Below are 27,946 nucleotides of genomic sequence, written 5' to 3'. Positions count from 1 at the left end.
CCACTGAGCTAAATCCCCAACCCCCACGTGCTCTTCTGACTTCTACAGGCACTGCGTGTATATGGTGCACAGACATATATTCAGGCAAGACACCCTGCATAAAGTATAATAATGAAAAATTATACATAATTTTTATACATAAAAATAGCAATGAAAAATTAAAAAGAAACTGAAAATATAGCTGTCATAGGACAAGCTATCATAGTAAATGACCATGTGCGTGTCCTGAGGACAGATTTTTTTTCTTTTTTTTTTTTTTTTTTTCCTCTTTTTTTTTTTTTCGGAGCTGGGGACCAAACCTTAGGGCCTTGGGCTTGCTAGGCAAGCGAGCTACCACTGAGCTAAATCCCCAACCCCTGAGGACAGATCTTAAAGAGAACCCGGTTCTCCTGTCTGTAGGCTGGGATTCTTCCTTCTGGTTGGTCTGATGGCTTATGTTGTTTCCTGGTCAGCCCGCTCAGCCCTCCTTCTGTCTCTTCTGCACTTGTTCTTGTCTGCTCCTCTCCTCTCCCTCCCTTTCCATGCCAGCTGTGGGAGTGAGGCCCCAGTGCTGGCAGGCTAGAGCCACACAATGGGCCCTTAGTCTGGGCAAAGAATCCCTGCAGTGTATCCCACCCACTGAAGCCCTCTTCCAGGCCCAGGGTGGTGTGGGTGAGGGATCGAAGCAATTGGTTGGCAGGACAGGGGATGGCCTTGGCTGCGGAGAACCCACAGGGCTTTACTATGTAAATACCACTCACAATAACAGCCTGTTTTCCTACTCCCAGCTCTATGTCTCCAAGTACTCTCAGAGCTACACAAGGTCTGCGCTCGTAAGCATTTGCCTTGGTCCCTTCTCATTCTTGCTGTTAACATCTGTATATTATCATCTCTTTCCTTCTTTTTTTCTATCTTTTTTCAGAGCCATTCCCTATCCTTCTATTCCTTTTTCCATCTTCCTTTTTTTGAGGCAGTAGCTCATGAGAATCTGATAGCCTGATACTTGCCCACTTGCAGTGTAGATAAACTGGCTTTGAACTTGCCTTGACCCCATTGCCTGTGTCTTGGAAGGGCTAGGATTATAGATGTGAATCAACCTCTCCCCACCCCCCCAAGGTCCTACTATGTAGCTCCAGCTGTCCTGGAACTCACTATGAAGATATGAAGATTAAGCTGTCTTTGAACTCGCAGAGATTGGCCTGTCTCTGGCTCTCAAGTGCTGAGATTAAGGGTGTGCACCACCATGCCCGGGTTCTATGTCTATTTCTTATTTCATTTGATTAGGCTATTTCTTTTAAAACAAATTTACTTATTTTTATTTTATGTGTATCAATTTTTTGCCTCTATCCGTGTGTGCACTATGTGCATGCCTGTTGGATCCCCTGGAGCTGGGGTTATGGTGCCACCATATTGGTGCTAGGACTCAAACCCCAATCCTTTGCACTGAGCCATTTCTCCAGCCCTTCATCAAGCTGCTTCTTACCCTTTCCTGGTACATCCCAGAGGTCCCTGAGATTGCTGTGGAGGTTATTCTCCCCACTTTACAGATTTGGAAGCTAAGGCATTGGTTGTTGGCACTACCGTACGTTTCTCCTTTGTATGCACTCACTGTGTTCTTGTCCCCAAGGTACCCACCTACCACCTGAAGGAGGCATGGCCGAACATCTAGCACCCTGGACAGCTCCTGCAAGGTGCGGAGGCGACTGTGCCTTCCTTCTCGCGAGCACTAGTGGAACAGCCTTACGAGCTGAGTGGGAGTCTCGCGAGAGTGGTTGCAGCAGGCAGGGAGGCACGGGAACGCGCGGGCCCGCTTCGGACGCGCGCACACGCTCCCCGCCCCCAATCCGGGAGCCGCTCGCGGCCGGCTCCGCGCCTGATCTCCCGGTGCATCGCAGCTCAGTGCAGCGCAACGCGACTACCTTTCTGCAGCTAAGCGGTCGGGGCTGGTGAGTCCTGGGCCTGGAGACCCGAGGAGGGCTCTGCAGGGAAGCTGTGAGTTGGGCTGGAGAGGTGTCAGCAGCTCCAATTTTCTGCCTCCAAATCGTACCTTTTCATTTGAGGGGGCAGGTCGAGCTGCTGGAGAGGTGGGGAATCGAGGTGACCTTTCCTGCTTGGGGTGGTGAAGAGCTTCCTGGAAACCCCTAAGCCCTCCTCCCCATCCCTGTTTCCCCATTCCCTGTCCCCGCAGAGGGAGCCCGGGATTTGGGTGACGTCAGGCCCTTGGATGGAGCCTGAGCTTTGGGCCCTCCACCCCACAAACCCCAAGTTCCACCTGGCCTCCTCCTTTTGGGATGGCGCATGCGGCCGGGGATGGGAACGTCTGGAATCTGGTGACCGTGGTATCACAAAAGGCACCGCAGGTGGACTCAAGTTGTACTCACCCCTGGGAAGCCGACCTTTGTACCGCGGGTCTGAGCAACCTGATTTTTTTGGAGGAGGGGGATGGGTGCACTGCCTAGGGCCCCGGATACCACCAGGGCTTTGGGTAGTGGGATGGGGGTGCTGGATGTAGCGCAAACAACGCTAGCACCAGTCAGTCACGAGGAAGGAGGGGAAATGTGTAAGAACCAATCCCTGTCCTTGCCTTGGGGTTCTCCTGATCTGGAGTCTGGGGGAGTCGAATGAGACTAGGACTGATAATTGGCTGTCAAAGGCCGATTTGAGATCAGCAAAGGCCAGGGCTGGAGACAGAGACAAGTGGCAGCAGCTGTCAGGAGGAGACTTTCTGGACGTGGGATTTGGAAGGAGGCAGAGGCAAGAGAGGGCATCTCAGGGTTGTGGTAATAGACAGAGTTCAGAGGTGGGCATGAAGTGCTGCCGCCCCACCCCAGCCTGTCCGTGGTGTGTGTGTGGGAGGGATGGTCTAGAGAAATTTGCAACCCGTGCTTTACCCATTATGTCTTCACCGTCAGGACTGTGAAAGAGGGAGATGATTCTGGCAGGGCCACCACGGTTGGCAGAGAGATTTTGCTTGGGGTTGCTAGTTTAGTTTCTGTGGGAACTTGGAAAGACAGGGGCCAGTTCTCCATTGCTGAGAGAGAAACCATGTCATCGAGGGGGCGCCAAAAATGGAGTGTTAATAGAGGGGGATTAGGAGTCCTGGGACTTGGGACCATTTCTATTTTTCTTTCCTTTTTATTTTTAAATTGTAAACTTGTACACACACACACACGCGGGTGTTTTGCCTACATGTGTGTGCACCATTGTGTGCAGTGTCCTCAGACAATAGCGTTGGACCCCTTGGAGTCACAAAGTCACAAATGGTTGCAGGCTGCCAGTGTGGGTACTAGGAATCAAAGTTCAGTTCTCTAGGTTCTCTGGAAGAGCAGCCAGTGCTCTTAACCACTGAGCCATTTCTCCAGCCCCATTGTGGTCGTTTCTTTAGCATCCCCCCACCCCCCGGCTGGTCACTGCTGAACAAGTGGATACCCCTCTCTGGGTATCTTTCTGCTAACACTTTCTCTAGGGACAGGGTAAGTGGAGTAAGTAGCGACCTCCCTTGAGGAAGTGTCTCGTTCCAGTTTAAGAGAACCCTCTGAGTTCTCCCTTTTCCCTCTTCCTCTCTGCCTGTCTGTCTGGCCTCCTCCTCACAAGATTTCCTCTCCACATCACACTTCCTGTTGTCAGTTTGGGGTCTGAAGCTTTCCTGAAGGAAGTGTGATACAGCTGGGTTAACAGAAGCTCGGCCTTTGCCTGTTTAGGGGAAGGCATCAGTCTTCCTGGGGATGATATTCAAACTTTAAGTATTAAATATGGGGTGAGTGTTCTCTGGCCCAATCTGAAATCTCTCCACCATGGACCTGATATTCCCTACCGCAGGGACTATCCCCTCTAACTTCATACTAAGAAACGGAATAAATTAGCATTAATTAATAATTAATAAATTAGCATTGGGTTCAACCTCCAGATTATGTGGAGTCCAGTAGGAAGGCTCATGCCTGTAATCCCAGCAGTTGGAAGGCTGAGGCAGGAGGATTACTGGGTATTTAAGATCTGCCTGGGTTACTGAGCAAGGCTGTATATCAAAACAAAATAGCCTTCACCTGTGAGGGATGGACGACGAGACCGGATGGGTGAGCTAAGCGCCAGTGACTGCTTTAGAATTTACACAGTGGGATGCAGAACATCGATGTTTGGGAAGGGAAGTGATAGGGTTGGGGAAGGTGACAGGCTGCTGGTTTGGGGTCATTGGGGTAGCTAGACATGGTATTCTCCAAAATGTTGTGTGTATAGGAACTTCAGCCTGTGGTAGAGAAAGAGGGGAGGAGGGATGTGTAGCTGATTGACATAAAGCTTCCGATGCCAGGTGCAGGATCTGTACCTGCAGGAGAGCACCACAGCGCCATCAGCAGCCTGATGATAGACAGCATGCCCAGGAGAGTGCTGGTTTTTGAGGATGATTCATAGCTCTGGGCATCAGGACTACAGATGGGATTGAGATGAGGAGAAGAGGGTCAGAGTTCGAGCAGGAAGTAGAAACGTCCGTTTCAGCCAGTAGGCTGTGGGCAAACAGAAGGGTGACCACTTCAGTGCCAGAGATGAGGGGCTTTTGCTGGTAGCTCAGAACATTTGGAACTACTCAGGCGCCTGGCAGGACCTGGAGCCACAGCTGACTTCCTTTCATTTACCCCGGACTTTTATTTTTACGATTGTAGGACCAGTCTCACTAAGGATTTGAATGGAGTGCAGTCTAGGTTTCGTTAACCTTCATTCAGGTTCTGTTGGATCAGGTGTGATGTGTGTGCCTGACCTCAGCAGCTGGGAGGCTGAGGTAGGACTGCTGGAATTTCAAGGCCAGTTTGGCCTAAATAGTGAGTTTCAGGCCACCCAGGGATACCTAGCAAGAGCCTGAGTCAAAGCAAACTAAAACCAAACCAAAATTTCAGTTATGTGTGGTTTCTTATTTGCTAAGAAGATGTTTTATTAAGCCTATATTTTTCAGGAACATTGTAACATGTACCCCCATCCCCTAATAACAAAAGACTCTCACCTGAAGAACAGATTACTAATTCTCCACCAAGAGCGTTGGTTATAAAAGCCAAGTGACTTCTTTCATTTCCTATGGCACTCCTTTCTCCACGAACAAGGACAAAGGACCCCACAGACTTCTGATTCTGTGATCTCAGCCTCCTGCAGCCCTTCTGGGTCCTTGCTTTCAGAAACAAACGAGACTTCTCCCTGGACCATTCATAGGCGACTTCACGACTTCTCTGTCACTATGCTTCCCCATCAGTGACTTGAGGTCTGTGATCAGGGTCAGGCTGGAGTCAGAGTTGGGGGAGCATCCTCCCTTGAGGCTCCTATAATTTAGTTTTTTACCTCCGCTTCCCTACTTGTCTGCCTTGTTTTCTGGAGGCCTTTATTTTGGAAGCCGACTCTCATTCCATCTGCCGTTCAATCTGGGGAAGGCGTTGTCCCCTCAACCATCGTGTCTTGTTCTCATTAGCATACGGTCGCTCACATCCTTGGGTTCCATGCCTACAGTCACTGGGCCATTTCGCCTATGTACCCTACCAAAAAGCAGATCCCATTCTGGATGCTGCACTCAGAATATAGAAAATGGTTAGATCAGGGCAGTGAGACCCTGCATTCACCAGGGTGTCCTGTCTTAGTCATAACCTTATGTCATTTAAGACACCTAGAAACTCTTCCTTACTCTCATCTACTCTTCAGCCTGTCCCATGGCAGGGATACTCCAACCTGGACTGTATGCTCAAAGTCCTTTCCTCAGGTAGAGGGTGATGAGGGTGATGGGGGAGACGGAGCCGTGCCCGTGTTCCTGCCCTCTCCCTGTCTACTTGTTCTTTTTAAAAATATGAGCATTAAAGTTTTAACGTTTTGTTTTCATTTTATGGTATGGGTGTTCTGTCTGCATATGTGTCTGTGTACCACTTGCAATGCCTGGTGCCTTTGGAGGCCAGAAGAGGGTGTTGGACCCCCTACACCGGAGTTAGAACAGTTGTGAGCTGCCATGAGGGTGCTGGGAATTGAAATTGGTCCTCTGGAGTAGCTGGCAGTGCACTTAACATCTGGGTTCTCTCTCTAGCCCTTTTCTTCTTTTTTCTCTTTTTCTTTTGAAACACAGTCTCAACATGTAGCCCGGGCTGCTGTCTAACTCATATTGATCTTCCTGCCTCTGCTTCTCAAATGCTGGGATTATAGACGTGTGCTACCACACTGGGCATTTTCCATGCATCGCTTGAATTCTAGCAAGGGGGGTCCTTGTGGAAAGTCCTACATGGGACAGTGGATACTGACCCTTTGTGTCTCTCGAAGCACCACTGCGCGTCAGTCATGTCCCTCCTCCGCTGCCTCCTGAGCCTCTGTCCTGCTTTCTTTGATGTCTTCCTCCTGGTTTGTTGATGTAGTTATATTTCCTGACCTGGGAGGAAGCTTCCTGTCCAGTGTCATAGCTGTTGTAGTTTTGCTTGGGTCTCATTCTGCAGCCCGGGGTTCCCTTAGCCATTTTATTTTATTTTATTTTATTTTTTTATTTGCAGGTCATGAGGGGTGTGTGGGGAGGTCCTTTATAGCACAGGGTGGCCTGTAACTCACCATGTAGCTGATAATGACCTAGAACTGATCTTGCCTTTGTCGCTGGAATCGTAGGTGTGTCCCACCACACCCATTCTATAGGGTGCTGGAGATTGAACCCTGAACCTTGTACAGGCAGACAAAGCTACAGCCCCAGCCCTTGCCTTGTTTGGTTTTGATTTGGGATCTGGCCTCCTGCTTTCCCCTCCCAAGTGCAGTTATGATAGGCACGCACCCTAGAGCCTGGGTTGATTTGTTTGTTTTTTTAAAGATCTTATTTTTGATTATGTGCGGGTGTGTGTGTCTGCCCGCAGGTGTATGCACGTGAGCGCAGGTGCCTGTGAGTGCAGGTGCCGGTGGAGGTCAGAGGCGTCGGATCCCCTGGGGCTGTTACAGGTTGGAAGCCACCTGATGTTTTTAGCCACTACATCATCCCTCCAGCTCCTTCACTCGTCTTCTTTTCACTCCTATCTTTCCAGTTCCCTGGCAGCATGGCTCTCCCTCTGCTGCCTCCTGAAGCAGTGACCTGCCTGTCGGGTCAGCCTAAGTCACACCCGACTGCTCCGTGGCCATGGCCATTGTTGACCCAGTTGGCCAGTCATTAAAAAGATTGAGATAGATCTGTACTCATTAATAGGAAACTTTTTATTTCCTTATTTAAAAATGTTTTTCTTGGGGCTGGAGAGGAGATTTAGTGGTTAAGAGCATTGGCTGCTCTTCCAGAGGACCTGGGTTCAGTTCCCAGCACCCCCATGGTGGCTCACAACCATCTGTAACTCCAGTGACAGGGGCTCCAGTGCCCTCTTCCGACTGTGGCAGGAACCAGGCATACATCTGTGGTACATACATCCGTGCACACAAATCACATATGCACATAAACTAAATTCTTCTAAAAATATTTTTATGGACTGGAGAGATGGTTCTGTGTTTAAGGGCATTGGTGGCTCTTCCAGAGAGGACTGTGTTCAGTTCGTTCAGTTTCCAGCACCCACGTGGTCATCTGTGACCCTCGTTCCGGGGGATTTGACATTCTCTTCTGGCCTCCACAGCCACTGTACACAGATGGTGCACAGACATGCATACGGGCAAAACACCCAACACATTGAATAAACCTTTTGTGTATTTTTTCATGTATTCGTTTATTGTGCGTGCGTGTACGTGCTGTAGCATACTTATGGAGGCCAGAGACCACTTTCAGGAATCAGTTTATTTCTTCTGGCATGTGAGTTCTAGATAACTCGGGTTGCCCTGCTTGATGACCTTCATCCGTCAAGCCCCATGCCACATGTTTTTCTTTCCTTCTTCCTTTCTTTTGAAGTAGAGTTAGGATTTATTTTTGTTTTACTTTCCTTTGTATTTATTCCCGCGCACTGAAGTCTTAAGTTTCTTCAGAGAGACCCTTTTGCTTCCTTTTCTGGCTTAGGAAGATTTTGTTCCTCTTCAGTGAGAATCTTCTCAGTGAGGCAGGGGAACTTATGAATGTGTTGAACCAGTCACGAGGTCTGTGTAGATACCGGTGCACCTTGGGTATTTTGCTCAGTTGGCTATGTTGGATGACCAAAGAATCTGGGTCGAAATTCTTAGGTTCTGTATTACTCCTTTTTTGTTATTGTTGGTTGTTTTTTGAGACAATGTCTCACTCTATAGCCCTGTTTGTCCTAAACTATGTAGACCAAGCTGGCCGTGAACTCACAGAGGTCTGCCTGCTTCTGCTTCCAGAGTGCTGCGATTAAAGGCACAATACCAGCTTTTGCTTTATTCTTTGTAAGTGCTTGCTCACCCCCTCTCTCTTTGAGGCCGTCCCAAGTGCTAAGGTTACAGGAATGAGCTTCTTACAGTTATGGTTTTTGAAAGATTTATTTTATTCAATTATGTATGTCTGTGCATAGATGCCCTTGGAGACCAGAGGGGCAGATTTCTGGTTGTCTAGATTTGCTCAAGGTTCTAAGCCTTCTGATGCGGGTCCTGGGAAGCAAACTCAGGTTCTGTGCAAGACCAGTACCTGCACTTAATTGCTGAGTTAATTTTTCTCCAGTGCCTCTATTCTCAAGCTCAAAACATAGCCCAACTATGACCTCGAATTTCCTGAAACTTCTGCCTCCACCTCCCAGGTGCTGGGATTAAAGTATGAGCCACCAGATCTGGCTTAAAAAAATTCAGTATTGGGCTGGAGAGATGGCTCAGTGGTTAAGAGCACTGACTGCTCTTCCAGAGGTCCTGAGTTCAATTCCCAGCAACCACATGGTGGTTCACAATCATCTGTAATTGGGAACCAATGCATTCTTCTGGTGTGTCTGAAGACAGTGACAGTGTAGTCACATACATAAAATAAATAAGATAATATTTTTTTAAAAAAAACAATATTCTCTTTGAGCCACTGATCCTGTGTCCAGTTGCACTTCTTGGCCTGGGCTCAGGCTCATCTACTGACTGCCACTGTGCCTTCAGAATGGCACTCACTGCTATTTTAAAGGGACAGATACTTGTTGGCTTTCTGGGTATGTGTGCCTTGGAAACCATGCTGCAGCTTGAGCGGTTTCCTGGGTGAGTTGTTAAAGTGAGCACAAAGATAGGAAGCTACTGACGCCATGATTCTATGACTCAGGGTAGAGGTGAACCATTTTCACAGATCACCTTGTACCACTTACGGAAAGAGAAAGTGAGAGTTTATTAAGAAAGGATTTTAGCATAGCCATAAGCACAAGCATTAAGAGAGAGGGGCACTTAGGGGAAAGGATAGGCCACTCCCAAGTCTGGGTATAGGCTTCTCAGGAGAGTTGCATTGAAACATTTTTATAAGATGTTGTTGAGTGGGGCTGAAGAGGTGATGGCTCAGTGGTTGAAAGCACTGGCTGCTTTTCAGGAGGACCTGGGTTCAATTCCCAGCACCCACATGGCAGGTCACAACTGGCTGTAACTCTTAGTCCTGGAGATCTGATGCCCTCTTCTGGCAGCTACAGGCATTGCATGCACTAAGTACCTTGCAGAGAGAGAGAGAGAGAGAGAGAGAGAGAGAGAGAGAGAGAGAGAGAGAGAGAGAGAGAAACATTGAATTAGAATCCCAAACCAACCATAGCTACATGTTGAAACCCTGTCACAAAAAAAAAAAAAAAATCGGATTACGACATAGCACATTTGATCTCATTTTTGTGAGATAGATGTAGCTGTACAATAAAATGAAGCAAGGATGTGGGGCTAGGAGTTTGGCTCAGGAAGAGTCCTTCCTTAGCATACATGAGGTTCTGCTACAAAACAAGCAAAAACTGAGAGGCCTAAAGGCAGTTTAAGCAATGCCTGAAAGTAGATTTTGAACATTTTTTTTTTAATTTCATGCAAATTAAAATTTACTGTGTGCACGAACACATGATATTTCTGTGGGGACATGTGGAGGTCAGAGGGCAACTTTACGGAATCTTTTCCTCTCTTCCACCTTTATGTGGAGTCCAGGGACGGAACGCAGGCCGCGAGGCTTGCTTGGCAGTCACCTTTGCCCACTGAGCTGTCTTTAACCTTTATTTTTGTTTTTGTTTTTTGTTTCTTGTTTTTTGGGATAAGGTCTCATGATAGTCCAGGCTGCTCTCAAACTCCTGATCTCTAAGCATTTATGTCCCAGGTACTAGGTTTATAAGTATGGGCCCTACAAAAGTTGGTTTTGTTCTTAAAAAAGAATTTTTGTTCTTAGGAGGGAGAATCATTCCCCAGGAATGAGCTCCCTAATTGGCTGTCCAATACCAAGTCAGCCCGAAACCTATGTCTGTATAAACAATAGTAAATTTGCTTAGCAGCTTGCTGTGTTTATATAGTTAAACATGTACACACACATGAGAATAATAACATTAAAAATACATGAACATGAGGGAATGGGGGAAGGGTATAATGTAAACAGTGTGTTCATATATAAAATTCTAAAAAAAAAAAGAGGTAAAGAAAAAAACATTTTTTTTACCCCAGTGTGGTGGTGCACACCTTTACTCTTAGCCACTAGGAAGCAGAGATAGGTGGATTTCTGCAACTGCAAGGCAAGCCTAGCCTATGGAGTGATTCTAGGCTAGACTGTGGAGTGAGGCTATATAGGCTGGCTATATAGTAAGACTCTGTCTCAAAAAAGTTACATTTATTTGTGGTGTGTGTGTGTGTGTGTGTGTGTGTGTGTGTGTGTGTGTGTGTGTGTGTGTGTAAAGAGGCATGTCATGCCACATATGTGGAGTAAGAGGACACTTTTGGGAGTTGGTTTTTTTCTTTCATCTTTTTGTTGTTGAGAGAGGGTCTCTCTGTGTGGCTTTGGCTGTCCTGGAACTCACTCTGTAGACCAGGCTGGCCTCGGACTCACAGAGGTCTGCCTGCCTTTGCATCCACCTTGTTTCTGAGACAGGGTGTCTCCTGCTGTGTCTGCTCTGCCTGCTTTAGGCCAGCTTGGCTTTCTAGATTCTCCCGTTCCTACCTTCCATCTTGCTATAATGGGATTACAAGTGTAAGCCTTCACTATGTCTGTCTGGGATGCAGGGACTGAACTCATCTTCAGGTCTGTGTAGCTAGCGCCTTCTCCCACTGAGCTATCTCAGAGTTTTATTTACATGTGATAAAAAATTCCAGCCTTTTGGCTGTATAAAAGCTATCTGAGCTGGGCCTGTTGAGGGAATGTTTGTTATCTCAGCACACACTGAGGCAAGATTGTCCTGAGTTTGAAGCTAGCCTAGGACACCTATTAAGTCCTGGGCCAGCCTTGGATACAATGTGATAACCTGTTTCAAACCAACTAACCAACCAACCAATCAACCAACCAACCCCAAAGTACACTGAGGGTTTTTGTTATCAGTTTTTGGAAGGACAAAATCCTTCACTGTGTCCCATGACCTTTAAGAAAGGGATAACTCCCTTTGCTTTTTATCCCTTCCCACCTTTTAAAAATATTTTGATAATGTGCACCTGTGTGTGTCTGTGTGTGTTTGTGTATGTGCATGTGCGTACATGTGCCCAGGAGACCAGAAGCTGTTGGGTCTCCTGACGCTGGAGTTCCAGGAGGTTGTGAGCTGCCTGGGAACTGAACTTGGGTCCTCTTCAACAGCAGTAAGTGTTCCTAACCACTGAGCATCCTCTCCAGCCTCTTACATGTCCTGTCCTCCCTCCCCTTGAAGCTCTCTGCTCACTCTGCCTCTGTATTCCTTGCATAACTGCTCTTTCGGCCTCTTCTGTTTTCTTCACACCTTTGTCCAGCTAACTCCTATTTGCCCTTCCTGTATTCAGATCTGATGTTTCTTCCGCTGTGGCTGCAGGTACCACGGAGGTGTCCTGATTCCCACAGCTTTCTGTGTTACTGTCCAGAGCACTTAGACTGTGTCATATCCGCCCATTAGCTGAGGGCCCTGCTTTCGCCTCCTCCCTCTCGTTCCAGCTTGTACAGGGTCAGTGGGAGCATGGGGCAGACTCCCGCTGCATTCCAAGGCCCCACCCTTGCCTGCACCTGCTTCCTTCCACCTGCTGAGTTTATGACTTGTCTAACCTCCTTGCATCGGAGACCCCCAAAGCTCCTCTTCTCCAGCTCTCCCCCACCTAACTGATTAACTTTTTTCTACTTTTGTGAATTTGACTCAGTATCTCATGTAAGTAGACTATGTGGCAGTTTGTCTTTCTGTGAACAGCTGTTTTTCTTTTTTCAATAACTAACCACCCTTCTTTGTGAGATGGGACCTTTGGTAGTTCAGCTTGGTCTTGAACTCCTGATCCTGCTGCTTCCAACTCTTCTTTGCTGGCTCTACAGGCATGCTTGACTGCGTGTGGCTCATCCTCACTTTGGCATCAGAAGATAAGAGAATTAGTGGAGCTCACCAGCCAGCCTGGCCATAGCCCAGCAAGTCCCAGGTGGGGGACATCGTGTCTCAAGGGAGTATGGTGGAGAATGCTAGATCAGGATGCCTGGCACCCTCCTCTGGCCTCTGGGTGAACTTACATGGGCACACACATTCATGCACCACTAAGGATCTTCACACATGGCTAAGGACCCTCACTGATGTAACATAACACATACACACACACACACACACACACACACACACACACACACACACACACACACACACACACACACCCCTTCACCTGTCATCCCTCTGGGTGAACTCACATGGGCACACATTTCACACATGGCTAAGGACCCATATACCAATGTACACACACACACACACACACACACACACACCACACCACACACACACACACACACCCCTTCACCCTGCCATCCCCTCTGGGTGAACTCACATGGGCACATTCCCACACATAGCTGGGACCCTCCACCAATGTAAAACACACACACACACACACACACACACACACACACACACACCCTTCACCTGCCATCCCCTCTGGGTGAACTCACATGGGCACACACATTCACACACATGGCTAAGGACCCTTATACCAATGTAACACACACACACACACACACACACACACACACACACACACACACACTGCATCCACTCTGCCATCCCTCTGGGTGAACTCACATGGGCATACACATTCACACATACATAGCTAAGGACCCTCACACCGATGTAACACACACACACACACACACACACACACACACACACACACACACACACACACACACACACACACACACACCTCCACCCTGCCATCCCTGCGTAACAACAGACATAGGCAGGGATTATGTGGCTTCCAAAACCAGTGTGAGAAGGTTGCTATGGAAAAGCAACAGTGTGCGTGTCACATTTTAGACTGCTTATTAATGCTGAGGAAAGATAGCCCTAAAATGAGAGAATCTGGCAAACCAAATGATTAAACTTAGCATTCGTGATAACAGAATAAGAAGGCAATGTATGCACAGAAGGACACTCAATCCTCTGTGTAATATTGTTGCCAAAAAATGTTAAATCTGAAAGTGAGGATGAGCCACACGCAGTCAAGCATGCCTGTAGTGCCAGCAAAAAAGAGTTGGAAGCAGCAGGATCAGGAGTTCAAGACCAAGCTGAACTACCAAAGGTCCCACCTCACAAAGAAGGGTGGTCAGTTATTGAAAAAAGAAAAACAGCCGTTCACAGAAAGACAAACTGCCACATAGTCTACTTACATGAGATACTGAGTCAAATTCACAAAAGTAGAAAAAAGTTAATCAGTTAGGTGGGGGAGAGCTGGAAAAGAGGAGCTTTGGGGGTCTCTGATGCAAGTAGATAGGGCAAGCCATGAACAGCAATGGGTTACAGGCACATAAACCATACTCAGCTCTTTATTTAGTCTCTCATGATTGTGCAGAAAGCTATCATGAGTGATATCTCTAGGCCAGAATGGTGATTTTTTTTTTTTTTTAAATTCAGTCATTTTCTTCTGCTTTATCAAAAGCACTTTGTAATGACTCAGTGGTGATAGCATTGGCTGTCCTTCCAGAGGACCTGGGTTTGATTCCTAACATCCACACTGGTGTTGCCTGTGTTGCTACGGCTCCCTCAGATAGCCAGGCCCATTTTGGGGTGCAGGATGTCAGCAGTGAGTGTGCGGGTAAAGAACACAGCTGGGAACAGCTTCAGGGACCTGGTTTGGTTTATTGGGTGGAAAGGGGGTTTTCATGCCCCTGGGGAGGTGGCCAAGGTCTCTGGGGCGAGATTTGTGTGGCTGTGTCCCATTGGCCAGGGCAGGGGTGTTGGAAGATGCTTCATCTGCATACTCAGGGGCTGTAGGGTGGTGGGGGAACCTTATGAGGTCAAACAAGGAGTGAAGCCCGATAGCTGTCAAGGTCATAAATCCCTGCCAGGGTTGATGGGATGGGGGCTGGCTTTATGGTCTGGGTTGGGATGGGAGAGGTAGCCAACTCCTGCCATCTCATGTCAAGGTATTGGGGGTTGAAGCTCCCTCCACTATTCTTCCATAACCCTTGGCTGTTACAGTCCCACACGGTGGCTTGTAACCATCCCAGTCCCAGGGGATCCAGTGCCCTTTTCTGATACCGCACACATGGGATGCATAGACATACGTTCAGGCAAAACTTAGACATGTAAGATCATACAAATAAAACTAACAAAAAAGGAGTTTGCCCTCTGCCCCCCTTTTTGGTGCTGATGATAAGACTCAGGGCCTTGTACATTCATTCATTCTATCTATCTATCTATCTATCTATCTATCTATCTATCTATCTATCTATCTATCTCTTTCTTTCTTTCTTAAAGATTTAGTTTTAGTTTATGGGTCTAAATGATTTGCCTGCGCGCGCGCGTGCGTGCGTGTGTGTGTGTGTGTACTGAGTACTATATGCCTGCCTGGTTTCCACAGAGGTCAGAAGAAAACAGTGAGTCCCTAGGAACTGGAGTTATAGACAATTTCGAGCTTTGAGCTATAATGTCTGTGCTTGGAGCCAAACCTGAGTTTTCTGCAAGAGAAGCCTGTGCTCTTAACTACTGGGCCATCTCTCCAGCCCCTCCCTCTTTTAATTTTTAGATTTGATGTGTATGCATGCACATAGGTGTACAAGCCTCACGCAATACTCGTGGGAGTCCTTTCTCTCCTTCCACTATGTGGGGCCTAGAGATTGAGCTCCGGTCATCAGGCTTGGTCTTAGGCACTTTACCCATTAAGGAAATCCTGCCTGCTCAAGCTTACATGCTAATCGTGTAATCACCCACTGTGATATCCAACGTCCCTTCATTTCCTTCCATCAAGCCCTATGTCCCAAGCTGGCTTTCAGCTTGTGCTCCTCTTGCCTCAGCATCGTGGGTGCTGGGATCACGTAAGGCGCGTGCGCCACTCTGCCAGGTGGCACCCCTCCCAGAGTTTTGTGACCCATTACTGACGTTATCCATATTTGCCGCTAGCCTTTTATTTAGAAGCTTTCACACCACTTAGACCTGAGAAGGGTAGTGGGGACGCATGTGTCTTCACTCAGATGGACTCGCTGCTAACACTTGCTTCGTAATCAGGCTCCATGGTACCTTTTATCCACTGAGCTATCCTGCCCAGACTGTGCCCTCATTTTTGACATTATAGATTGGTTTTGCCTCAAAACAAAACGAAACTTTATGTCAGCAAAGCTTTGAAAATGCCATTGCCCTTGACTGGACCGTTGCTTGGGTCTTGATTACATATGTGTCCACTTAGAGTTGGGGTCTAGCAGGCGCTTGCACAATGGCTTCCTTACATTACGTAAGCATGGGCTTTTCTACCTGTACCCCAGTCCTGAATAACCACTCGGAGGCTTATTATTCATGAATAAGTGCCGAGGCCAAGCTAGGTCTCTTCCCTGATGAGCTTGTAACTCATTTAACTCATTTGTACTATTCTGCCTGTCACACGGCTAGTTCCCTCTCCTCGGTTTCATAGTCTGACTTCCTCAGAGTCTGGGCAGGGATTCTTTTCCCATGCTTGACTCTCTCCCAGAGTTCCTGTCTCTGCCAGATGTCCCACCTTCTAATCCTGTCTCAGCTCATTGGCCATCAGATTTTTATTGACAGGTGATGTTTCCACACAGTACAAAAGAGATGATCTCTCCAGCCTTAACTGATGACTTAAGGCATGTGCCAGGCAGGCTTCTGCTCAGTTTCTGACCTCATGAACTCTGAATGCTGGCACGAAGCCCTGCCTGCCAATCTTCCCACCATGGCCATGACACGGCTTGTCCTCCCTGGACCCTGGACCACTTCTCATCCATGCTTCTGGTGTGGGCCATCATCATCTGCCTGGTGGGCTAAGTGATGGGAGTCTGGCTTTCATCCTTTTATTCTGCAGATCCACCTCCTTGTGCCTTGCCTCTTACTAGTGTCAGGAATCCCAGTCTCACTGTGGAGCCCGTGCCAGCCTCCAGAGTGCTAGGGCTGCAAGTATGCATCAGCACAGCAGGCTCTGACATGACTGACAGCAGGGGGCTGTGGACAGCTTCACGTGCAGGGCAGGGGCCACATATGTCTTGCTCAGTCTCTTTCCTTGGTGTCTGGCAGAGAACGAAGTGGGTCTTTTGCCGCAGACCACCCAGGGGAGTGTGTCAGCAGAGGGACCAAGGCTTGGATTTCAGGTCGAGAATGGATTCGGCGTGACAGACAGACACAAACTCGAGGTGTGTGCTGCTGTAAAAAGCTTTACTTCTTGGCATAGATTTAAGCAGTTAGAACAGGTCCATCATAATTGGCAATCATCCAGCTCTTATTCATTACCCCACCAATGTCCCTTGCAAAGAGGAAAGCTAACCATACAGTCTAGGAAACAGTTCTCAACTGCAAACAATAGTTTAAAAAAAACTGCAGTTATACTGCCAGATTTGTGAGCACCAGGTATGCATTCATCATTTATCTTTGTCATAATAAAGTTTAAACTCTATATTTATGGCCCCTCAGATTAGTAAGGAAACTTTTGTAACCATAGTTAACTCTTGATAAGTTTGTTCAACTTGTTGGAACTTGTCTATGATCTTTCTAAAAGAATCATTACTGTTTTGAATCATGCTGAACAAAACTTATCAAAAAGAGGGGGAAGGCTTTTCTGGAACAGTCATGTTATTAGTAACTGCAATTAATTTCTCTCCTATTTACTGGGAGCTAATGGATACAGCAGTTGAATTCATCGCAGCCGTTGAGTTTATCACGATGGTGTGAGACGTTTCTGTCTCTGAACTTTTAGTTCCTGAGATATCTAAAGGTACACGACCATCTTCCCACACTGCTACGTTCTTAAACTCAGATATTGTTGACAGCTTAAAGTTGCTAAGATCACCAAGGCTAGAACACAGAAGGCACCTCCACCGCAAGCATAGACTCTGTCATCATCTATTTGTAAGGAGACTGCAGGGACCTCCAGGATGCCAAGCCATTCCAGGCACAGGCCTCTGTCTGGATAGAAACGAAGCACAAAAGCTTCACGTCACACAGACTCCCCTGGAGTGGGTGTGGCAGTCTTTGTTTGTTTTGGTTTTTTGAGACAGGGTTTCTCTGACCAGGAACTCACTCTGTAGACCAGGTTGGCCTTGAACTCACAGAGATCTGCCTGGCTCTGTTTCCCAAGCACTGGGATCAAAAGTGTATGTCCCCACTGCCTGGGTAATGAAGTTCTCATAAGTGAGCACACAGCAGGAGGGAGGGCGACTTAGTCTGTGCAGGTCAGAGGATGGGCTGTCCTTGCCTACCTTCTGTGAGCTTTCTTTCTTTCTGTTTATTTGTTCACTTGTTTATTTACTATTGTTTGTGTTACATGTGGTCCGAGGACAGGCTTGGGAGTTAGTTCTCTTCTTTTACTGTGGGTTCCAGGGATCTAACTAAAGCCATCAGTGTATGCTGCCTTTACCCAACCCAATTATCTTGGTAGCCCTGGGTGGGGTTTTCTGAGGATAGACTTTGTGCCTTGAGGCAAATAGTGGTTCTAGTTTTATTTTTGTTGCTGTTATAAAACACCCTGCCCTGTTGGGGTTGATGGTGCACACCTTTAATCTCACTGTTCAGGAGACAGAGGCAGGTGATCTCTGTGAGTTCAAGACCAGCCTGGTCTATGTAGTAGGTACCAGGCCAGCCAGGGCTGCACAGTAAGACCCTGTCTCAAAATAAAACAACAAACCAAAATATGCTGGCCAAAAGAGACTTAGGAGAGGGAAGCGTTTGTTATGCGTATAGTTCCAGGTTATAATCTATCACTGAGGGGAAAGTCAAGGCAGGAATGGAAACAGCTAGTTACATCCCATCCATAGTCATGAGCAGAGACGAGCAAACAGAGCTGCTGCTTGCTTACCGGCTGTGCTCAGCAAGTTTTCTTCCTTTCTATAGTCCAGGATCACCTGCCCAGGGAATGGTGTCTGGGTCTTCCCACATGGATTAACAGTTAAGACAGTCCCTTGCAGACATACCCATAGACCAACCTGACTTAAAGAACACATCAGTTGAGGCTCTCTTCCCCAGGTGATTCCAGATTGTGGCTAGTTGACATTTAAAACTAACAGGCATGGTGGAAACAGCTAGAAGGATGTGGCTGATGCTGACTCCTCGAGGTGAAGAGCTCCTGCGTTGGGGTTCATTCCGCAGTGGGAACGGGAGCGTGTCAGGCCTCAGAGAGCGAGAAGCAAAGCTGGATCGAAGAGGGGAGCTGAGTGAGATGGTGTTCTGGTCCTCATTCCCATCCAGTTTTTCTTCCCTTCCAGGTCAGGACAAAGAGTTGTGAGCAGGCTTCCTGAGCTGGCTGGTCCATCATGGCAGGTAAGGAGAGGTGGGCTATGTTGGGGTAGACATGAAAAACAAAAGGATAAAGTATCTGGCCCTTGTCCTGGCCTTCAGAAGTCTTGCTTTCTATGTGCACTCTTGTCTACTTGTCCCTCCAACTCCCAACTCCAGCTTACCTGTCTGAGAACGTCATGGCTCCATCTAGCCCTATGTTAGATTTTGAGCCTGGGGACCTGAGTTGAGCACCTTGATAGCCCTGTCTTACCCTCCAGCTGACCAAGTTGCAGTGTGGGTGGTCTATCCCATTCTCTGGTGTTACTATTGTACTTTGAGACTTTTCCTCTGGTTTCTAGAAGTTCAGAGATACATAGTGCCAGAGCTAGAGGAACTTTTAAGACCATGTATCCTAGGTCCATTCCTCTGAACAACTGAGGTCTAGAGAGGGGCAATGAATTGATGGTGTCGAGGCCAGAACCCACATCTCCAGACTCACACGTGCCAGAGAACTTGCTCCCTGTTGTAGGGGACACTTTACCCCATGGCAGCTTTTCTTATTTGTGTGTTCTTTTGATAGATGCTGTTTTAGCATCTTTGATGTCTTTGGGATCATCGTCTTGGCCGGTTCAGGAAGTAGGGATATTTGGGTGGGGATAACAGGGCACAAGGCCAGGATTATAGGATTATAGGATTATTGGCAGTCCAGCCAGCAGGGAAGGGGCATATAGGACCCCTAGGACCACGAGGGGAGATATCCACGGTGATGCCCTGCCCTGTATCTCATCCACAGAGAAAGTGAACAACTTCCCACCATTGCCCAAATTCATCCCCCTGAAGCCATGTTTCTACCAAGACTTCGAGGCAGACATCCCTCCTCAGCATCTCAGCTTGACCAAGCGCCTCTACTACCTCTGGATGTGTGAGTGCTGTGGGGGTGAGGGAGAAGCACGCGTCTTGGGGAGGGAGGGGTGCTGCACACCCTGCTTTCCAACTGTAGCATCTGCATGGCCTGGGAAATCCCCCCGCTGCTCCCCAGCAAGCTCACGTTCACTGGCCGCTTGCCCACTGGGCCTCAGTTTCCTTTGTGTAGGCCTCTCTTTTTTCCTCTCCTTGTTTCTCTTTGTCACAGAGTGGGGTTTCTTTTCTGCTGTTTCTTTTTCTCCTTTACCCCTTCCCACTGGAATACTTTTCCAGGGAACCAGTGGTGACTGCCACGATTCTGGATTTGGAGAAGAGCCTTCCCTTTAAAGCCTCGTGTTTCTTGATGCATTGCTCAGAGAAGAGCATTCGACAGGGAGTTAGGAGACATGGGATCTGGCTTGGATGCTCTACTTCCCAAACAGCAGGTTCTATATTGTAGAGAGGACAGCTCACGGAAGCTGTGGTTCCAGGTAGCTGTATGGTCTAGGGGTCTGATGCTCTGAGGGTTTAAGGATGAGAGTTTGGAGGGTGCCTGGTTATGCTCTGAGACAGGCTAGTGGAATGGTGTTGTCATGAGGTATATACACTTGACTTATACTGCTTAGTCATGTGAGGGAGGACAGGCTGTAGTGTGACTTTGCCTTGACTCAGACCTGTGCTCAGCTGTATCAAGAGGTTAGTAAAGAATGCTGTCTTGGGCTAGTGGGTATCTCAGTTTGTGAAGGAGGAATGAATGCTCTTGGCCCACAAGCCTGATAATCTGAGTTCAATACCTGGAACCCATATAAAAGGTTGGATGTGGTGTTACATACCTGTAATCCCAGTACAGGACAAGACGGGAGGCAGAGACAGGAGACAAACACCTGGATGCTAGGAAGGGTGGCTGGGTTTGGAGTACAGAGTGCAGAAACAAGAGGGACTGTGCCTTAACAAGATAGATAAAAGAATGGCTCCTGAAAGTTGGCCTCGGACCTCCACACGTGCACTATGGCAAATACGGGACATACACACAGACACAAACATAGACACACACAGACACACACAGACACAGACACACACAGACACAGATACACACATAAGACACAGACACACACATACACAGAGAGAGAGAGAGAGAGAGAGAGAGAGAGAGAGAGAGAGAAGGAGGAGGAGGAGGAGGAGGAGGAGGAAGCAGCAGCAGCAAGCTCATCTCATCTCAATCCTTACAACAGGCCCTTCATGGGAAGTAGTCAGTAGCCAAGGGTCAGACTCATAGACTGTTCTATGACCTGCCTTGGCCTATGGGCAGAGAAGGGTCCCCTGCCCTCTATAACATGAGAAGAGGAGAAGTTGGACAAATATGGTAGCCTATAGATATTGGAAGGAAAATGAAACACTTGATGGCTTCTGTTTTTCCCATTAAATAAGGAGGAGGGGACTGGAGAGATGGCTCCGCAATTAAGAGTACGGTTTATTCTTCCAGAGGACCAGGGTTCAATTCCCACAACCAAGATGGAGGCTTACAACTGTCTGTAACTCCAGTTCTAGGCCCTCTTCTGGCCTCTGCAGGTACTGCATGCATATACAAATAACTATGCAAGCAGAATACCCATACACATAAATAATAAAAAATAAAGCTAACAGTTTTAAAAAAAATATATGGAGGAAGACTGAGGTGGGGGTTTTGGGGAAGGTAGGTGGGGTTAGCGTCCTCGTCTTTGTAGCAGAAGGTGAGGATGCAAAACCCATCCTCCCAAGATCTCTGGGACATCTGAGGTTGGTTTCTATGAATTTCTAGTCCTTTCAGACTTCCCCAAGGGCAACACCTTTTTTTCCTTAGGTGCATTGAGCTCAGGTAAAGATGTGTGTTACGGTCATTCTAGGTTAATCCACACCTTTAATTCCTGCATTTAGGAGGCAGAGGCACATGGATCCCTGTGAGCTCTGTGCCAGCCATGTCTGCATAGTAAGTTCTAGGTCAACCAGAGTCGTACAGTGAGAACCTATCTCAGAAGAAGAAAGAAGGAAGGGAGTATAACAAAGGATTGCAGGCTCTGAGCCGGGCAAGGAGAAGAGTAAAGACAGAATACCTCATGGCTGGAGAAGTACTGGCTGAGTCAGGGGTGCCCATCCCAAAGACGGAGAGGAGAATTGCAATATAAGTGCTAGAGCAAGTGAGCTAGAGATGGGCAAGCCTGGGAAGAGCGATGCTAGCCAATATGATAACAGATAGTCTCTTTTCTATGCGAAGAACCAGGCCAACTCTGACAACTTCAGTTTGTTCCTTAGAGGCCCATGTAGTGGAAGGAGAGAGCTGACTCTGACTTCCACATGTGTGCACCATGGCAAACACACACACACAGACACACACACAGACACACAGACACACACACACGCACGCACGCACGCACGCACGCACGCACGCACGCAAATTGCTGTTTTTAAAGAACAAACAAAATCAGTAAGAACAACAAAGCTCTAGGAAACTTTGAAGCAATCAACAGGAATGGAAGAAACACCTGAAATGCACAAGAAGCATCCATATTTGTTGTGGGGGCCCTGAGGTGGGTGTAGCTGCAGAGGTGACACAGTCAGGCTGGGTCAGAGTTAGGGGAACATTCTGCCTGGCCCTGGGCTCCTGGAACTCTGCCCGCATGAGAAGATCTGGTCCAGAAGCTGGATTTAAGAGCTATAAATATCTCCTTAAGTCCTTGCTAGGTGCCCGTCAGGTGCTTTGGTCCTGAAGTAAAATGTATCTGAGCCTTGAGATTCAGAAACTGGAGCAGAGGTGTTTGAGGCCAAGATTGAGCCCACCTTCCTTTGTTAACTTAGCAGGTTTTTGGAGACTCATTCAACATTCAAGGAAGAGTTCTCTGATGTCTAAAGATCTAGGTGTGTGTGTGAGTGCTAACATCGTTTTCTATAAAGTGAAGTCTTTAGACTTCTGCTGGCTGTGACTGAGTGACAGTATGAGTTCTAGGATCTTTAGGTGAGGTGAGAGAGGAATAGCAGTCTGGATCTCACCCCTGAGGAATTCTTAGTCAGGGTGATTGATTGGAATTCCACTTAGGGAACTGCAGAGCAACCCAGGTCTGCAGGTCAGAGGAAAGGATCATAGGTTAGACAAGGACTCAGTTCCCAGCCAGTGCTGTCTGCCCTACTGAAGTGCCAAAAGGTGGCCTAGTGGTTTGAAGAGATGTTTCCGGGTCTTTTTCTCCTTCTATTTCCTGTCCTTGCTTTGTAAGAAAAGATAAGGTGGATCTCTTGCTTTAGGATTGGTGACTGCTGTGGGTCTGGGAGGACCAAGGACTGACTTGTCTTGTGGAGAGAATCCTGGCCTCTTGCATGCTCAGCTCAATTCTAACGCTGCTCTCCTAACCCCCCCTCCCCCGTCAACACACCAGCGACTTTTCTTACTAGGACAGGACCCTGAGGCTTTGAAATCCTTCCAGGGGCCTTGCTGGGCAGAAGCTCTGGGTTCTTGCTCTAGAGACTCTTGGTTGGTGGGATTTCTCAGGGAAGTGTTGACCCAAGCTCCCAGCTTTCTTATAATCTGTACTGTGTGTGTGTGTGTGTGTGTGTGTGTGTGTGTGTGTTTGCATTTATGCACGTATGTCCCTGTGTATGTCCCTATCTTGCTGCTTGTCTGTGTTCTTGCCATGTATTTGGTCGTGAGTCTATGGAATCCCGGGTGTGTGTCTCCGTGTCTGGGCACTCACATATCTCTGTTTGGACTTTGGTGTCTGTGTGTGTATCTCTGTGTGTGCATGTGCTCCTGGGTCTGCAGTGAACAGCGTCACGCTGGCCGTGAACCTGGTGGGCTGTCTCGCGTGGCTGATCGGAGGCGGGGGAGCCACCAACTTTGGCCTGGCCTTTCTCTGGCTCATCCTCTTCACGCCTTGCTCCTACGTCTGCTGGTTTCGGCCCATTTACAAGGCCTTCAAGTAAGTGGTTGGGCCGACCCCAGCTCCTGCCCCTGTCTCCCCCGACTGCTATTCCACACTCTATCTGCTATTTCCCTGTTCACCTCTGACTGGGACTGTCAGGTGGAGCTTGGGATTCCTGGGAGTGCCTGGCCGGGTTGAGGGGGTTGGGAGTGGGACCTTTTTAGTTCTTTTTTTTTTTTTCAGTCTACCTTCTTTTTTTTTTTTTTTTTTTTTTTTTTTTTTTTAACATTTATTTATTATGTATACATCATACCTTTCTTGCATGTATGCACGTGCAAGCCAGAAGAGGGCACCAGACCTGATTATAGATGGTTGTGAGCCACCATGTGGTTGCTGGGAATTGAACTCAGGACCTCTGGAAGAGCAGACAGTGCTCTTAACCTCTGAGCCACCTCTCCAGCCCCAGTCTACCCTTCTTGTTAAGATTTACCTATGGGCTGTCTTGGTGGAGCTGTCCATCTTTGTACTAGTGGGGAATGACTGAGTCGGTACCAAGAAAACCCTTTATTCATGAGTCAGTAGAAGCCCTCTAAGACCTACTGATGCTACTCCATGCCAATGCTGTCATCCAACTCCGTGCCACAGGGACTACCTGTCTCTGTATTAATGGGGTGCCAGGGAGTGCCCATCCAGTGCCAACTGGGATTTTCGATTTTTGTGCCATTAGGGCTGCATATAGCAACGAGGCTGTCCTGGTGCCAGCAGAATACACATTTCAGTGCCGTGGAGCCTTTAATCTCTTTGTCAACAGGACTAACCATTTATGTGCCAATTAGCTACCGTTGTGGTGTCGGTAAGGTCTCTTTTCTGTGCCACCGAGACTTTCTGTTTCAGAGCCTGTAGAGCCGCCCGCCCCTGCTCCAGTTCCTCAACAATGGAGCTGATTGTTTTTCCCACAGTGGCGCCATCTCTCTATGCCAGTCGGGTCACTGATACATGTGCCATGGACGGTCCTTTCCTGAGGACATCCCTTTCTTGCACACAGGCCTAACTCATGGAAACCGTTAAAGATCTGTAGATGAAGGCCATCCTTCTTACGCTCCCATGTAAAGCACTTGGGTTGTTTGCTTGTCCTTATGCCCTAGAGGGGCTTTGGGTTCTTGAGTGCAGAGAAGTCCCATTGCCCAGGTGACAGACCTTCTTCTCTGCCACAGGACAGACAGCTCCTTCAGCTTCATGGCATTCTTCTTCACCTTCATGGCTCAGCTGGTCATCAGCATCATCCAGGCTGTAGGGATTCCGGGCTGGGGTGTCTGGTAAGAGGCAGAAGTCTGGCCTGAGCTGGTGGAGTAGCACTCGGGATGTGTGCTTGCCTGGGTGCTAAGATACTTTGCTTTTGTGGGCACAGAGTGGCTTGTTATGGATCGAAAGAGAGGCTTTGGGGTAGTGTGGTAGTGTTCACCGTAGATTCGAGGGGAAGGAAAACTGGAGGGGTACCTGGGTGGCCAAGGAGTCTCAGATTTCATAGGAAAGCTGGGGAGAAGCCTTCTAGCTCAGGAGCTCTGGGAGCATCAGAAACGTGGCCACTCTGTCGCTCCTCCCCGTGACAATGAGATGATCCTTGGGATGGCTCCTGGGTTCCCTTTTCCTACATCCAGTCCCCACAGCTCGCTTCTTCCTACAGTGGCTGGATCGCCACCATCTCCTTCTTCGGGACAAACATCGGCTCAGCGGTGGTGATGCTCATCCCCACGGTCATGTTCACAGTTGTGGCCGTCTTTTCCTTCATTGCCCTTAGCATGGTATGTGTAAGCATCAAAGGTGAGGGGGTGGCAGTGGGAGGGGCTGTGATCTGAAGCCATCCCCCCTCCAGGTTACAAGAGGATTCAGGAGGCTGAGGAGATGGTGGGTAAAATGCTTGCTTCATAAGCATGAGGACCTGAATTGGGTTCCCCAGAATCCACAGCCTGACATGGTGGCAAATGATTGCAACACCATGGCCAGGAGCAGAGCAGAAACAGGTAGATTCCAGGGCTTAGGGCCGGCCAGCCTGGCTGAAAGGGCAGGCTTCAGATCCGGCACGGGGTGGGGTGAGGGGGGTGGGGCATCCTCAAACGTGAGGTAGAGAGCAGTGGAAGAAGATAGCTGAAGTTGACCTCTGCCCTCTACACAGACAGGCAAATGAACACACACAAGTGGGCTGCTGGGGAGACACCCCAGTGGGTGAAAACACTTGCTGTGCAGATGTGAGACTCTGAGTGTGAGCGCCTGGAATCTCTGCAAAGTCAGGCAATGTGAGCACCTATAATCCTAGCGCTCCCGTGGCACGATGGGAAATGGAGACAGGAGACCTGTGGGCCAGCTAGCCTGATGCTCGCAGTGGCAACAAAACAAGACAAAAGAAGAAACCTTGTCTCAAACTAAGTGGAAGGCAAGAAAGGAGACTGCAGGTTGCCCTCTGACACCTGAAGTCTTAGACGCACAGACACAGACATACTCCCTCTGTCTCTGTCTCTGTGTCTCTCTCTGCCTGCCCCCCCCCTCTCAACACAGAAGTCTTCTGAGTGAGTTACTCCCAGGATTGATTTTTTACAAAAGGATCCCGTCTGTTTCCTGAACAGCTGCCCACCCACTTTTTAAAAAAGTTAAAAAAAAAAGATTTATTTATTTTATGTACATGAGTCACTCTCTTCAGACACACCAGAAGAGGGCATCGGATCCCATTACAGATGGTTGTGAGCCACCATGTGGTCCTGGAAATTGAACTCAGGACCTCTGGAAGAGCAGTCAGTGCTCTTAACCACTGAGCCATCTCTCCAGCCCCTAAACTATTACTATTATTATTATTTATTATTTATTATTATTATTATTATTATTATTATTATTATTATTATTATTTTATTTTTGGCCTGTTGAGACAGGATTTTTCTGTAGTCCTGCCTAGCTGTCCTGGGACTCGCTTTTTAGACCAGGCTGGCCTTGAACTCAAATCCACCTGTCTCTGCCTCCTGAGTGCTAGGATTAAAGGTGTACACCATCATGCCCAGCTTTAACTTTTTATTTTTATTTTTTGAGTTAGGGACTTTTGAAACCCAGGCTGGCCTCAAACTCAACATGCATTGAAGAACTACACACCTTTGTCTCCCCAAGGGCTTGGGTTGCAGGCACGTGGCACTCACTACTGGCTTTTGTTTTTATTTTTCAGACAGCCTCTTGAATCATGATTCTCCTGCCCCTTTAGGGATGGCGGGACGAAACACCATGCCCTGCGTGCTTTCCTCTGACGAGCCATTCCCTCTGGTTGTTTCTACAGGTTCATAAGTTCTACCGGGGCAGCGGGGGCAGTTTCAGCAAAGCCCAGGAGGAGTGGACCACTGGAGCGTGGAAAAACCCACACGTGCAGCAGGCCGCCCAGAACGCAGCCATGGGGGCTGCCCAGGGCGCCATGAACCAACCGCAGACTCAGTATTCTGCCACTCCCAACTACACATACTCCAACGAGATGTGAGCCAGCCAAGCCCACCAGGAGGCAGGGCTGGGGGCCAGTGGGACAGGGGGCTCAAGCCACATCATCTGTGTGGTGACCAAGCAGGGTTCCCCCTTCCCTTTTCTCCTCCCCAACTTTGTACAAAGAATCAGAGTTATATATATATATATATATATGTATACGTATATGTATATGTCTATCCCCACCCCCACCCTTTGGGTCCTGCCCTTGGCGCTCCGAGAGCTACGTACTGCACAGGAAGTGTCTCTGTGCACTGGGAGCTGAGTCTATGTCCCCTTGTGAAATAACGTGCAGTGGAGAGCTCATGTCGTGGTGCTAGATGTATGTTTAGAACTAAACCAGCCCCTCCAGCCATCAGGCTGTCCCCTCTGACCCTGGCCCAGGGACTCCACGGGGCAGGGGCAGCCTAGCAGAGAGCCTGGCACCCTGTGCAGGACTATGAGCCTAAGCTATTTCTGCCTTTAGTCCCATTGGGAAGCAACAGTATTAGTGTTCATGGTGACAGGCGGGTTCGAGGGGATGGGACAGAGAGGACGTTCCCTTGCTCCCTGTAGTCCTCCCTCAGCGTCCTCCTCCCCTTGTTTCTCCCTCACTGTGAGATTCTTTGTGCTCATTTCCCTAGCTGGCTTCCAGTGATCTTTTTCTTCCCCATGTGGCTTTTCTTTGTCTTCCGAAGGCTGAGTGTCTCAGTTATATCTGCTTTTAAGACTGCCCAGATCCCCCGAATCCACTCCCCAGTTCCAGGAAGCTGACATGAGAGCTGAGCCAACCCTGATACAGAAGGGGCACACGGGATGCAGAGCCCATTTGGCACTTGACACCCAGGGTCTGGAAATGCAGAACCGGTCTCCATGATTGTGGAAGCCTGGCCCACAGAGGCAGCCTTCTCCTTTCCCCTCTCCTGGTTTCCATCCCTTTCCGCCCAGATCTGCCTTTAGCTGCTCTGCATGCCCCGTGGAGCTGGGTCGTATGAGGCACTTGGAGGTGTAAAGGCAGTGGTGAAA

At 48.3% G+C, this 27,946-nt stretch overlaps 1 protein-coding gene across 4 annotated transcripts; it reads left to right on the top strand.

The window, feature by feature from the left end:
• The first annotated feature begins 1,787 nt into the window (after window positions 1-1,787).
• Scamp5 (secretory carrier membrane protein 5) lies at window positions 1,788-27,946 on the top strand. 4 transcript variants are annotated; one of them, XM_032911361.1, is made up of 7 exons: window positions 1,790-1,925; window positions 18,632-18,686; window positions 19,438-19,566; window positions 23,335-23,491; window positions 24,649-24,750; window positions 25,119-25,236; window positions 26,748-27,946. In XM_032911361.1, the coding sequence occupies exons 2-7, from the start codon at window positions 18,680-18,682 to the stop codon at window positions 26,940-26,942; spliced, it is 708 nt and encodes a 235-aa protein (XP_032767252.1). In that variant the 5' UTR covers window positions 1,790-1,925; window positions 18,632-18,679; the 3' UTR covers window positions 26,943-27,946. The 4 variants fall into 4 exon arrangements, with proteins under 4 accessions (XP_032767255.1, XP_032767252.1, XP_032767253.1 ...); XM_032911362.1 differs by having other exon boundaries at window positions 18,615-18,686; XM_032911363.1 differs by lacking the exon at window positions 1,790-1,925 and adding an exon at window positions 1,954-2,063.

Source organism: Rattus rattus, chromosome 8, assembly GCF_011064425.1.
Source record: "Rattus rattus isolate New Zealand chromosome 8, Rrattus_CSIRO_v1, whole genome shotgun sequence".
Classification (NCBI taxonomy): Eukaryota; Metazoa; Chordata; class Mammalia; order Rodentia; family Muridae; genus Rattus; species Rattus rattus.
This window is presented reverse-complemented; position numbering and strand designations above follow the sequence as displayed.